The following is a 14,839-nucleotide window of genomic DNA, read 5'->3' as shown; positions in this document are numbered from 1 at the left end:
CTTCGGGCAGCCCCCGTGCCTCCGGACCCCAGCTGCCGGAGCAGAGCAGCTGGAGCCCGGGAAGGGAAGTGCCCGGCCGGCGGCTGGGGTCCGGAGGCAAGGGGGCTGCCCGAAGCTGGAGCGCTCGGGCAGCTCGGCTCTTAAACAGAGCCAAAGAGTCAGGGGAGGAGCAGAGCAGCTGGAGCCCAGGAGGGGAAGTGCCCGGCCGGTATTTTTCCTGGACATGTTCGGCATTTTGGCAATTCCCCCCGGATGGGGGTTTGATTACCAAAAAGCCAGACATGTCCGGGAAAAACCGGACGTATGGTAACCCTATGCTCTGCTCTCAACGAAACCCATTTGTAAGATGGTGCTAGTGATCCTTGCATTTCCCCTCATGTTGGGAGGCCTCATTCAGAGGTGCTGGAACAATTTTTATAGTGGGGGTGCTGAGATCCACTTCAAGCCAGGGGGTGTGGCAGCACCCCTAGCTCCAGCAACTATGGCCTCATTAGTTCTTGCACATGAAAAGCTCTGTGTAAGTGCTGTTGCTATGAAAAATGTTGCCGTTATTAATGGAAGCTGCATATTGAAGGAGCGTGGAGAGCAGCAGATATAAGCCTGTAGGCCTGTGTTGACTCAATAAACTTACTACAAAAAAAGATGAATGCCATGTTGATTTCTAGGCAGTCCTATTGAGTGCTTCAAAAATAAAAACTCTGCATCTCAGCAGATTTATTGGTTTAAACTATGCCCCTGCGATCTGAACGCCAGCTGCAAATTGGATCCAGTAAAGTCAGTTTTGTTCTGATATGTACAACTATACAGGAAACCGTTTTGTTATTTGTGCTTAATGCAAGTAATTCATTAATGTGTCGGTTCCGTACTGATTGTGCATGGCCAGGAGGGAAGAGCGCAGTGTTCTCCAAAATCCTTGCTGCTATGGTTAAGCTTTAAATCCTTTCCATTCCCTCCTCCCCGGCCCAGGGGAGCAGAGGGGCCAGGACATAGAGAAACCAATATGCTGCCTCTGTGTAGGTTGTGGCTGGCTTCTGAGAGACCTAGCAAGGGGTCAGCATCTCCTTTGCACTATGGATCGCTGCACTGCAGGGGCTTCCACCAGACCTATGCAATGGGGGAAGGATTGTGGGGGCAAGTTGAAAGAGGATCAAAGACGGGGCTGGTAGGTCTGTAACTATGCATCAACCATTTAACAGCGTTTAAAAGAGAACTGGATAAATTCATGGAGGTTAAGTCCATTAATGGCTATTAGCCAGGATGGGTAAGGAATGGTGTCCCTAGACTCTGTCAGAGGGTGGAATGGATGGCAGGAGAGAGATCACTTGATCATTACCTGTTAGGTTCACTCCCTCTGGGGCACCTGGCATTGGCCACTGTCAGCAGACAGGATACTGGGCTAGATGGACCTTTGGTCTGACCCAGTATGGCCGTTCTTATGTTCTTATGTTATTCCATCCCTATAGGGAGATAATGCAGCAGCCGTTGGGACTCTGGCAATCCTGTGTCCCCAGTAGCATCTGTGGAGTGGCTCTGCTGCTGCTCTGTCATAGGAGAGGGGAATTCCTTACCTCTGGTCTCTATCAGTTTGTCCCACAGTGGGGTTACTTAGGGTGTGCAGTGGGCCCAGGACTCTTCCTTTAGTCCCATTTGCCAGGTGAGAAATTTGGCACAGCTCCAGAGAGAATCTGTGTCATCCCTCTGGGAATTCCTTCACCCTCCCTGCCCTCCAGTGTCTCATGACCCAAAGAGTATTGAAAATGTTGCTGCGAATGGCCATGCCTTTATTTGACCTGATATTTTTATCAGCAGAAATCAATATACATATTGCATTTTTGAAAAACCCTTGCCTAATGGGTTAGCGCCCTGGGAAAGCTCGCATGTTGCACATGGATAGTACAGCTGATTGAAAGACTGGCGAGGATACATCCGCTGTATTGATACACCAGCCACAGCACTGTGTCTGTCAGCTCTCATTACACTTTAGAAATGGTGAAGTTCCAAGGATTCAATCAATTAATGCCTCACATGCATTTCTATTGATAGTTTGTCATTTTCTCTCTCTACATTACCATGACAGACACCCATAGTCCAGGGCATATTATCCATAACCTTTGACGACTGTTCTTTCTGAAGTACGAGTAATTTACAACATAGCCAATGGACTACAACCCTGCTTGACTTAGGTTCTTAAATTCTGAGTCTGTTTAAAATATTTCAACAAATATTTTTCTGGTAGAGCTCATTGTTTTTTAATTTGAATATTTGTTCATTGAAAGCTTGGAAAAACTCTCTTATGCTTCCTCTCCCTCCCAAATCACTGTTTCATACTTAAGACAATAATAGCGATGTGATCTAGTGCTAGATGTAGATTCTTTGTGTGCCCTTAAATAAGTCACTTGACCTTCATATGCCTCAGTCAGTCCAGCTGTAAAATTGGGTAAATGCAGGGGCTGATTTGACTGCAGATGCTGTCTGTCAGCTGAATCATCACTGAACATTAAAAAAAAAAAACAAATAGAAAAAAAATGGTTAAATTTAGAAGCATGACTGTCAAAATTTAACCGAGTTCTAGCAGGACTCTTGGTGAGCAGATGAGATTATAAAGTGATTATATAAATGTATAACAGATGAAAACTAAGGAGGAAAAGCTAGCCAGCGTGAAATCAACATTGCACCAAATTCTGATCTCATTTGCAGTGAAGTAAATTACTCAGAATCTGGCCCATTCTGTAAAAATGAGTAGAGATCTGGGGATCTGCAAATTTGTCAGTTTTAGTTTATTGAACACTTTCACGACACTTCATTTCAAATAGATTTTCCCCTACCTGAAAGAAAATCTAATGCAATAAACATTTACAATATATAAGGAGCAGTGAAAAAAACAAGACAAAACTTCCGTGTGAAATCCTATTGATCACCACTTTAACCAGAATACATGGGAAAGATAGACATTACAGAAGAAAGAACATGACAAAACATTAGGAGAAAGAAAGAGAAGAGATGATCTGAAAGGTATAATGCCTCTCCATAATTGCAAAGAAAGAATCATGGCAGCCAGACTTTCCTTGCAGAAGAGAAGAATGAGGGGGGATTTGATAGCTGCTTTCAACTACCTGAAAGGGGGTTCCAAAGAAGATGGATCTAGACTGTTCTCAGTGGATTGTAGAGCTGTCTTGCTAAAACTGTCATATTTCCATTGTTGCTTGACATTTGAACTATCACTTTTGTGGTCTGCTGCTTTAATTCTTTTGTATCTGAAGGAGCACTGAAAAATACAAACTGGAGCCACTTAACTTTGTATGATCTTAAAAACTAGATTTAACTTTTGTTTTAGTCAAGGGGGGAAATGATGCTCTCCGCTAACTTGATTGATCAATAGACCTATTTGTGATAGGGTTTTGAAGCTTGTGGCCAAAAGCTGATTGCACTAAATCCAAAATAGATTTGATCTAACAGCTGAACTCAGCTTACACATGTGTAGCATAGCCCAGGATGCTGGTTCAATGCAAATACTTAATTCCTTTTTATAATACTGACAGGGTAGCACAATGACTGCTGTAGGGAGACACCATAGGACAGAACATGTGAATTCTCAGCAGGTCGTCTCTCTTACTCAAGTTGTGTTTGGACTTAAAAAGAAAGAAAGAAAAAAAAAAAGCCAAATTGGTCCTTTTTGCATGATTTTGACAGGATTTTACAGTAGCATGGATGGAGCTGTGTCTGTTTAGTAAATAGCGATTGTAAAGATTCAGTATTCTGAGGCTGGGACATGTTACTCTTAGTTGAGCATATTTAATGGCTTCTTTCCTTTAATGTAAACTTTGATCCTGACTTCCTGAAAAGACGGCTGTGCTGTGGAGAAGCAATGCTGCTTTGTTAGTTTTTTTTTTGAGGGGGGGGGGAGAGGGAGGGAAGAGGGTTGTTATTGAAAAGTGAAGAAAAGACTTGTGGTTGGAGTCAGTGGTGCATTTAGAGTTAGTGGGGTGCTATGCGCAGCTTCATTTTCGCCCCCCCACCTCAGGACCCAGCCAAGAAAAAGAACATTCTCTCTTATCTCCCCTCCCCGGCCCCCGGTTTTCATTCTTTTTTTTCTTCGTCCTCCTCCTCTATTATAAGTAATAGGAAGTTAATGAAAATAAAGTGAGGTACCTTGATTGTTTTTGTAGTCAAACTTTTTTTTCCACAGACCACTTGAAAATTGCTGAGGGTCTCGGCGGACCACTTAATGATCTTTCCAAATGTTGTTTGTACTGTTTACTGACTATTGTAAAGTGCTTTGGATAAGAGCGTTTTATTAAAAAAAAAAAAAAAAAAAAAAAAAAAAACTTAATAACCTTTCCTCGGTCCACCTGAATGGAGTTCTCAGACCACCGTTGGAGAACTTCTGGCCTAGATGAAAGCTTGTATTTGCATTACGCTAACATGAAAAATGTGTGAAAATAAAAAGTATAGATGACGCATGAATGGAAAATAAAAGTTAACTTCATCTGAAGAAACATAGTGAATTTGAAAAAAATATATATGTATTCAGATATTTTTTTTAACACTTTTTCTTTATAAAATCGACCTCATCGTTTTTGATAAAATGAATGAAATGTTTCACTTCATCTTCAAAAAGATTTGTGGCTATGTCCTCTCGGTAGAATTCACTTAATTTCTTACTGTAGTGGCTTTTAGCATTTTCGTCCATACTTCTGTCAAAAAACACGCAAAATAAATCAACCGTTTTCTTTAGAGATTCACCTCTACCCTGCAATTGCACTATTATTGTGTCACAAATAACATTAATGGTCTTAACGACGATCTTCTCTTTCCCTTTTAAATTGATTACATTGTCTCTAGTTTCATCGAAAAATAACTTCCTGCTTTGTTTACGCTTCTCATCAGATATATCAGAGGAACCTATATTTTCTGTTAATGTTAGTGCCTGCCTCTGTTTCCACTGAACTATAGTCATTTCAAACTTCCATGACAAAACTTTTAACTGAGGCTAACAATTGTGCAGCATTCAAAAAATGTGTATCGACCTTTTGCAGCAATTTGCTGACAGCATTAATTCTGTGAAGTAAATGGTCTCACAAAAGAATAAAAACAGCAATATCGTACACCTCTACCCCAATATAACACAAATTCGGATATAACACGGTAAAGCAGTGCTCTGGGAGGGTGGGGTTGCGCACTTGCGGATTAAAGCAAGTTCGATATAACACGGTTTCACTTATCATGCGGTAAGATTTTTTTGGCTCCCGAGGACAGCGTTATATCGGGGAAGAGGTGTACTTTTCAAACTTTTCTGCTAATGATTTTGCTTCAGTTTTCGCACGTGGTTTTTCAGAATTTGATGTGGCTATGTCTAATAAGGTTTTCTTTATATCATCATAGCTCATTTTCAAAGCCAAAACAGCATCTGCATGAGCAGATCACCTGGTGTCACAAATTCTTTCGACTGTCAAATGTTTTTCATTTGCCTGCTTCAAGTGTGATTGTAGCATACTCCACCAATGCGTGGAAATCGAAAAAAGGCATACACATTTTGAACAAAGTCAAAAAAATGTGTAGCTCCCTCACAAGATTCGGCTGCAGCTTAAATTTAAGGAATGGCTGGAACATGGTATGACTAAAGCAGAGGGGCTTGCATTGTTCAGTCTTGCCTGTAGACCTGAATATTTTCCTGCCATATTTGTGGCGTTATCAAAACTCTGCCCACGACAATTTTTGATGTCCAAACCTAAATTTGCAATGATTTCCAAAACAGTTGTCTCTAGACATTCAGAAGTGTGGGATTTTAGCGGGACAAAACAAAGAAATCGCTCTATAACTTCACCATTGCCGGTCACATATCTTAAAATTAATGTTAATTGGTCTACATGACTCACATCTGGTATTGAATAGACTATTATGGAATAGCATCCTTTACTTCATCAGTGAATTGGTTTCTGAGCCGCTTTGCCATTATAGTGATGAATTCATTATACGTTTGGAGGGTTAAAAAGTTGGTCTTCCCTGAGCCACAATACTGATAATTTTTCAAATGTTCTTTGAGAAAATTGTTAAATTCACTAAGATATTCAAAGCAGGTTAAAGAATTACCTTTTTGATTTGACATTGAGGACTCATCATGTCTTCTTAGAGCAGGGGTGGGCAAACTATGGCCCACAGGCTGGATCCGGCCCCTCAGAGCTTTGGATCCGGCCTGCAGGATTATCCCCCATGGTGCTGTGGGCCCCGCGCTGCTCTCAGAAGCGGCTGGCACCACTTCCCTGTGGCCCATGGGCGGCGGGGACGGACGGACAGAGGGCTCCGTGCGTTGCCCATGCCTCCAGGCACCGCCTCTCGCAGCTCCCATTGGTAGGGAACGGGGACCCGCAGCCAATGGGAGCTTCGGGGGAGGTACCTGGAGGTGCGGCAAGGGCAGCGTGCACAGAGCCCTCCTCCTCCCCTCCCCCAGGGGCCGCAGCACTTCCTGGAGCGGCGCGGGGCTGGGGACAGGGCAGGCATGCAGGGAGCCTGCCCTGGCCCTGGTGCACGCCGCTGCCACCCCGGAGCCGCTTTAGGTAAGCGGCGCCAGGCCAGAGCCCGAACCTTGCCTGCACCCCACCCCCCAACTCCCTGCCCTAAGCCCCCTACCTGCACCTCGCACTGCTCGTGCACCCCAACTCCCTGCCCTGAGCCCCCTCGTACACCCGCATCCCTCTTGCACCCCAACCCCATGCCCTGAGCCCTCTTGTACACCTCGCACCCCTCCTGCACCCCAACCCCCTGCCCTGAGCCCCCTCCTGCACTCTGCACACCTCCTGCACCCCAACCCCCTTCCCTGAGCCCCCTCATATGCCCTGCACCCCTCCTTTGCCCCAATCCCTTACCCTGAGCCCCTACTGCACACCGCACCCCCTCCCGCACCCCAACCCCTGCCCTGCATACAATTTCCCCACCCAGATGTGGCCCTCGGCCCAAAAAGTTTGCCCACTCCTGTCTTAGACGCAGTCCCAAAGAAGACACCAGTTTAATCAAGGCAACAACACGTCTCAGCACTTTCCTCCAATAAGAACGCTCCTTTTCAAACTGAGCTGATAAGTCAGAATCAATTCTTCCAGATAATTTACACCGTTGAATGAACTTACACATAGCATTAATATAAGCTTTAGAAGTTTCATGATCAACAATATGTCTTGCAAAGTTTCTCCAATTAGAGTTCTCATCGACGAATGTTTGTTTTCCTTTACTATGGTCAGGGAATAATTTGCAAACATAACAGTAGACTGCCTTAGTGGTTTCCGAAAAAATCAACCAAATTCTCATTTCTGTCATCCCGTTTTTCTTCATCCTCAGAAAACGGGACTCATGAAGATCTCTAAATTGCTTTAGTCCTGCAACCTCATACTCTTTTCTCAAATTTTGCATATTACCTATGTTTTTCAGTTTATTTACTAAGAAATATTCTATCATATCCAATGAAACAGATTTTGACCATAATGCAATGTCTTCAGAGTAGGTTTCTTCCCTTACCAATATTTTGTAGTTCCCTTGTCACTTCTGAGTCCACTTGTTCAACTTTTGCAGTTGTTGTGGTATCCCCACAACTCAGCAAGTGATCAGATAATTCAGATGTTTCCTCGCCCATACTTTTTGATGAATGTCGACTATTCAATACTTCAAGCTTTTTAAAATAAGATGACAAATTGTCTTTTTGCTTAGCTTAGTTTTCTTGCCTCGCCTTCCATTTTTTTTGCATTTTTGACTGCCAGACTCATAGTGTCACTTCATTATTGCTAAAAAAACTGATCTTGATTTTAGGCAGATTAAAAATGTCTGAAAGAGCAGGGGCGTAGCCATAGGTGGGCCTGGATGGGCCGTGGACCACCCAATTAGGTTTAACGCAGTTAATCCTGCATTTTTAATCAGACTCTGTAAAAATGGGATTTTGAACCATTACATACTTGTGGCAAATCACAGGCATTGATGCAAAGTGCGGGGGAGGGTGCTTTTGTTCAGTTGGATAATTGATCAAGCAGACAGACTTTGATTGGCAAATGACGATTTCCTTAGTTGTTGTGATACTATTGCCAAGACAGCGAAAAAATGGCAAAGCAAAATTCTTTGCTAGACTACAAAAAAACACGTTTAGAGCACAGTTCTCAGAATAAGTTTGCAGAATGCAGAAAGCCTGGACTGCTTCGCAACTTGCAACGGGTATTAAATTCAGTCATTTGTCAGATTTGTCCTGCATTTGGGGCCCCCTGTTGTTGGGGCCCCATGCCACCGCATGGTTTGTTTCACGGTAAATCTACCACTGGTTGGAGTGCAAAATATCTGTGCAAGCCCTTTTCGGTGACTAGTATCTGGGAACATTCAGCAATGTTCGGTTTCCTTGCTGAGTAGAAAGATTCTGTCTCTCTAACGTTGTTGAGTGCATTGACTAAAAATTAACACGCTGTTTTATCTTTTATTTCAGTGACTACATCATGGCTACAGGGCCAACAGATGTCATACAGCCACCAGAGGCCGGGGAGACAACTGAGGAATGTGCAGGTAAACTGCTGCTTTTCACATGTATAGTTAATTTGGCAAGCTGTTGGAAAGCAGGATTCATTTCTTTAAAAGGGAGCCATGACTGAACTGTTCTTTGGAGTCTTGTGAGTTTTTGTAATGGAAAGAAAGAGCCATGCCTTGTAAGCAAGGGAATCTTGTTGGGAAACCAATGTGAAGTCCTGGAGAGTCATAAATTTGTGCAGGATATTTATCTCAAATTCTAATGTTGGATGCCTAGCAAACAGGGCTGCGTAGTCTGCAGAACTGGCTGCTGTGCGTACTTTGCCGGGATCTTATCTTAGAATCCGGCCCTGAACGTATGTTGCAATGGTAACTCCTGCGTAGGGAAGAGGTGATGGACCATGTCACCACTGTAGCACTTCCTCATGGTTCATGAGCATCCGTGTTTGCTACAGATGTCCACCCATTTGTTTACCTTTCAGTCTGGTGGCCTGCATTGGCACTCTGTCAGCCCCACGAATGAGAGCGACAGTCTAGGGAGAAAAGAAAATGTCTTGTCCAGTCAGAAGATCTGTCTGTCTTCAAAACAAAAAGCCTTTTGCCACTATTCAAGCTGTTCCTCAGGAGACATGTACGAGCAGCAGTAGGGTGGGCTGAGATAGTTCAGGAGCAGTTGTAATATCTTCTATTGATGGAGCGGTTCAGTACTTCACAGATAACGATCATCTTGCTTATCATGTGTAAATGCATCTACACCCATCAGTATAGACCAAACCATGTGCTGCTGCATGCTGTCAGAGACCTGTATGCACATAGGCCATTCCCCTGCTAGCTGTCAGAGTAAGGAGTGGCAATGTAGCACTGTGAAGGCTGCAGATAGGCGCAGCTAAGCACAGCAGTTATGCTGGGAGTCTAGAGAGCCTGGAAATGGGACTACATAAAGAAGCAAATTTTAGAATAGAAGAAGTCTGTTAATTGAACTATGAATGGGTGGTGGGAATAGGATAAAGGAATGAGGGTGGAGAATAAGAATGGATGCTTAACCAATAACATACTTTTTAGTATATAAATCTAGTTTGTTCAAACCATCCCAGGTTCCTCATAGTACACAATGTGCAAGCTAGTGAACTTTATCATCTGTGTGACACCTACTGCATGGACGGACTAAGTTCCTTCCAGCTAGTTTTGGTCATAAATACACATCTCATGAGTGAAAGCCTGGACCCAGTGAAGCCCGTGAGAATTTTGTCATTGATTGCAATGAGGTTAGGATTTGGCCCAGCATCTGAATTGAGCCTACAGATATATTTGGGTCTGAAAAAACATAGGAATGTTTTTGTTTCTAACTTAATCTAGCTCTAAAAAGGTTCGGGGTTGCAGTAGCTAATATTGAATTGTTTAATGAGACTGGCACTGAACAGAGCTATCCCAGTCCTTCCTTCCATAGCTCCCTACAAAGTGTAGCATTACATCAAATCCTCCTCTTTATAGCTTTAATTGCGGTGGATTTCAAAAACCTTGGAGACTGAGATTCCCAGCGTTTATGCTCCAGTCAATTGGATTACTCCACAGATTTTGGATTTTTTCCTATAGGTAGCAGAGCGTTTTCAGTATGTGCTGTTCCCTGTTGATGGCAGTGATCACAGAGAGAAACCAGACAAGCTTGACTCTCTGACCACCTTCAAGTCATAATCTTAGCATTGCCTACTCTTGCAAGTCTGGCAATATTTGGCATTTTTCATCAAGTCTCAGCTCCTGGAGTCATGGTATATCATGAGACTCTTGGCTTAATATTTTTCATATGAAGTTTCTAACCCTCATGGCTGGAGAGAAAAGCTTGCAAATATGACCTTAGTGCACTTTAAAGGCCCCAAACCCAGAAGGCAAATAAAAAGCACCTAAAATTGATTGATTGGTTTACATTTCATGATTTTTTTTTAAGCCAGTCTCAAGATTTTGGGGCACCTGACTCATAATTTTTTAAACATTTGAGGCTGGCGATACTGATAATTTCAGGTGTTACCCCTACCCCGGTATCTTCCTAGCAATTTTTGTCATTTTACAATCACATTTTCTTATTTTAAAAAATGTTTTTCTTTCCCCTGTTGCTGTGTAAAAGAATCACCACAAACAACGAGGGGACACTGTTTAACGAACTGACCAGGGGAAAAAATAACCGAGAGGGAAAAATAACGAAAAGTGACCGAGAGGGAAAAATAACGCAACTGGCTCCATGCAAAGTGCTGCGAAATGCACAAAGTAAACGAACTTGAAAAAACAGAACAAAATGTTTGTTTTCTCGTCTTTCAGTTACAGTAGTTACTTGCAATTTTAACAGCCCATACATTTTCAGATAGCAGTGTGATTTTTTTTTTTAAGTTGGCAATAGCCCTTTAAATTTTATCTGGAAAACATACATCTTAAATTGCAGTATTGCCAATCCCAAGCATTCAAATCGTGAGTCATCATTCCTAAACTGTTTGATGAATGGTTTTATACACAGTTGCGTTAACTTGGGATTCCTCTCTCTCTCTCTCTCTCTCTCTTTGCTGGATTTTTAATTCGTTATCTGGTCAAGTTTTCCTTTTTTATGTATTATTATTTGTATTATTGCAGTTCTTAGAAGCCCTAGTCATGGGCCAGGACCCCATTGCGCTGGGCACTGTATATAAACAGATTATCTTGCCCATAGATAGCTCAAGTATTGTATCACAAAACCTAGTGAAATATTTGGTTACTTCACCTAGTACTGAAATGCCTCGAAGGTGAAACATGGTAACTTTTGAACAGCATACAAAAACGATGCCCAACAGTTCACAACATGAAGCTAAAGTGAATACCATTATTGTGAATTATGTCTTAAGTGCCAAATGCTCTCCGAACTCAATACAAGAACACAGACATGGCGCCCCAGAGGGCTCATGGTCTAAATACACAGATCATACAGGACAGGGCTATCTTGAAGTGGTTTTTTGATATAATGGTTGGGACTGTAGGTTCTGTGAGCTTCAGGGAAGAGCCTTCTTTTTCTCATTTACCCTGTTTCCCCGAAAATAAGACATCCTCCGAAAATAAGGCCTACTTACAGTTTTGCCTCTCATTGTAATATAAGGCATCCCCCCGATAATAAGACCTCCCCGATAATAAGGCATCCACTGATAATAAGGCATTTTTCATTTCTGAAAAATAAGACATCCCCTGAAAATAAGACCTAGCGCATCTTTGGGAGCAAAAATTAATATAAGACACTGTCTTATTTTCGGGGAAACAGGGTAGTTTAAACAGCTGGAGGAATTCAATTAGGTCAGAACATAACTGGGTTAGTATTGCTATTTGAGATGATGTGCAAGGCACTGTCAACATTAAAATGATGGTTAAGGAACAGATTGCGGTTTCCGAGTTTTAAACTGTATTAGAGTAGTATGTATCGCTCATGTAACGACTGAGGTTTACCCATTGGCTGATGCTGACAAACTACTTCCATGGCCTCCATCCTGAAATTCGTTACCATACTGATTTAAAAAAAAAATCAGGGAAGAAATTGCCTGGTTTTAGTCTTTGCAGTAATAATCACAACAACTTTCTTTGTTTTGCTTTGTTTCACTCCTGTTCTTATAATTTACTGTATGAACAACTAGCTCGGGGAACTGACCCTCCCCCAATCCCTTCGCTTCTGATTTATTCTAGTGCAAATGCCATTGGTGAGCCTAAACTAACTAGGTGACCCTCCCTGTTCATATCACCATTGGTGTCTGATATGTATGATAGTGATGTAATTGTAATGCCTTTGTTTTCTGCATATGATGCCTTTACATTTCTAAAAATTTTCCTGCAGCGGTCTGACATTTTGTTCTTTGAGCAGCTGAAGCCTGTTAGAGGATGAACTGATGGGGATAGATGGATGTGCGCGTACACACTAACACTCTCTCTCTCTCTACTCTCTTCAGAGACTTTACTTTTATCTTTTCATGCTCTTTACCTTACCTAGAATAAGTCATTTTAGACCGATGGTATATAGTTGCTTTTTGGAATATTATATAGAGACCTAACAGGCTGTATAGATATGTACAGGATTGTTGGGAGACACACATCTAGAACGTTAATTACTCATATCAGCACTGGTGGTGGTGTGAAGATAGTATAAGAACCACCTGACTTCTCTATTGTTTGAGAGGTAATGGGGTCTAATGGCTAGCGCATGACCTGTCTTCTGTTACCAACTCTGCCACTGGCTGTTTATGGGCCTGGTTCAAAGCCAATTTGAGTCAACAGGAATCTCTACTGACTTCAGTGGGCTTTGGCTTGGGCTTCGTGTGATCTTGCACAAGTCACTTACTCCCTTTTTTAGATACCTGATTTGTAAAATGAGAATAATATAACTTACTCATCTCTTACAGTGCTTTGAGGTCTTTTTCAGCTGAAAGCCACGGCAGGAAAGTGTTGTGTATCATTATTATTGTTATGGTGAGAGTCGCTAGGTGGTGCTGTTACACACAGTCTTACAAGCTCTTTCTCTTTGTTGTTGGGCGGTGTACAGCCTCTGAAGAAACGCTTGTGTTTCGTGATGTAGTTTCTTTTGGGGGGAGCTGTAGCAAGTGGCAAGAGAGACTCTCTAACTAGAGTCAATTCCTGGGACACAGTTGCTCTCTGGAAACCAGGCATTAGTATTTTGATTGAGATTCCTGAAAAAGGGGTTGCCTGTATGCTATTGATGACCGCCTCTATTCTGGAACTGGTGTATGGAGGAAGGTACCATCCCATGGCAACCCTTTGGGGTCTAGGATGGCCCACAGTTTCCCTCTGAATTCCCAGAATAATCCAGTCACAGCCAAGGTCTTTGAAACAATATTCCACCTCTCCTCGTGTCTAATTTATTAAATATTATTCAGCTCCCAAAAGACCCCTTTCCACTCAGCCCTCAAATGTAGGGTCTCATAGTCGTCCTTCTTGAGACTGTTTCCAGTCCTGGTCTCCCTGGCCTGTAGATTATCCCCTCAGGTTCAGGGCTTTCGCCTCCCTCCTTCCTGGGGCTGTGTCCTGGCTGAGTTTTCCCCCTCTCCAGCGCCTCTCTCCCTGACAGGCCTTGGAGCCTCCTTTTGAATTGCCTGCCCCATGAACTAATGAGTTTCTTGAGCCTCCCCAGGGGAGTCTAATAACCCCAACACTTGTTTGTTCAGGCTGAGAGGGAGGGAAGCCTTGTCGCGCCCACTGTGGCAGGCTCCTGGTCCCATGCCCTTAAAGCAGCAGTGGTCTGCGATGCCGTGTGCCCGTGTATTTAAATACATTTGTACCCAAGTAGGTACTTAGGTATTTTGAAGCACTCTCCATACTTGTATGCAAGTGCTTTAAATAGTCTGTATTTATGTGCAATTAAAAGGTGTTTAAAGCTTAAAGCCTTTTTTTTTAATCTGCAAGTAGTTTTTCAAAGCAGTTTTTTGAAACAATCAGATCCCTCCTAACTGTCCCAGATGCTGGTTGGCCCCCAGAGCTCACTGTCCCAGCTTGGAAGATCCAGACCATGAGGTCCGGCCGCCAGGTCATTTTTCTATTGGCACTGCTGTTGTACCAGCCAAGGAAGATGGCGGCCCAGCCCCCTTTGCTTTTGGTTGGTCACTAAACCGGCCATGAGGAGACTCGCTGTCCAGCCCAGCGGAGGAGTGCGTTGGTGGGGGTTGGGCAGAACAGGCAGACAAATGTCTGTGTCCTGCATTGAGAGAACCAGCCCAGTAGCTGCATCCCCTGTAGGGTGGGGTGGAAAATGCCTACTAGCCACTGGGCACAGTCCAATGTTGAAGGGGCTGTTGGGAATATGGGAGTTGAAAGTACTGGCACTTGTACTTTTCCTTATAAATGTATAGGTACTATTTCCGCAGCGTACTCGTACTTATAAATACTCCTGTAATGGTGCACTTGGCACTTAAGTCCTTTTTATCAGTACTTATAGTAATTTTGGCCTATATCTTCCCTGTCCCAGACACTAATTACACCCCGGGGCTGTATTCCTCCCTCCCAATGACTGCTTCCTTTGCTTCCCTGGACACATGGAATGGGGTAACAACCGCCTCTGTCCTTAAAGGGCTAGTACCCTCAGAGGCAGATTAGGGGTTTGTGGAGCCCTGAGCCAGAGCAAGTGGGGACCCCTCCCCACCCCTTCTGCCTGCAGTCCCCCCCCCCGCACTGCCCAGCAGTCCTGCCAGGGAGCTGGGTTGGAGTGTGGGGGCTTTCCCTGCCCGCCCGGCACTCCGGCCAGGGAGCGGGGTTGGGACACGGGGGCTTCCCCTGCCCCCCGTCAGGAGCGCTGGACGGGCAGAGCGAGGCAAGCTCCCATGCCCTGACCCCATTCCCCAGG

General features: G+C 43.6%; 1 protein-coding gene across 6 annotated transcripts in view; it reads left to right on the top strand.

The window, feature by feature from the left end:
• The window catches only part of KIAA1210 (KIAA1210 ortholog), a 94,900-nt gene that overhangs the window by 42,137 nt on the left and 37,924 nt on the right, over nt 1–14,839 (top strand). For all 6 annotated transcript variants that reach the window (XM_034780694.1, XM_034780697.1, XM_034780695.1 and 3 more), the window contains exon 2: nt 8,453–8,529. In XM_034780694.1, coding sequence (XP_034636585.1) covers nt 8,463–8,529 — 67 coding nt within the window. In that variant the 5' untranslated portion in view covers nt 8,453–8,462. The remainder of the gene's footprint in view (nt 1–8,452; nt 8,530–14,839) is intronic.

Source organism: Trachemys scripta, chromosome 9 (assembly GCF_013100865.1).
Source record: "Trachemys scripta elegans isolate TJP31775 chromosome 9, CAS_Tse_1.0, whole genome shotgun sequence".
Lineage (NCBI taxonomy): Eukaryota > Metazoa > Chordata > Testudines > Emydidae > Trachemys > Trachemys scripta.
The sequence above is the reverse complement of the archived record's forward strand: the minus strand, read 5'-3'. Positions and strand labels throughout refer to the sequence as shown.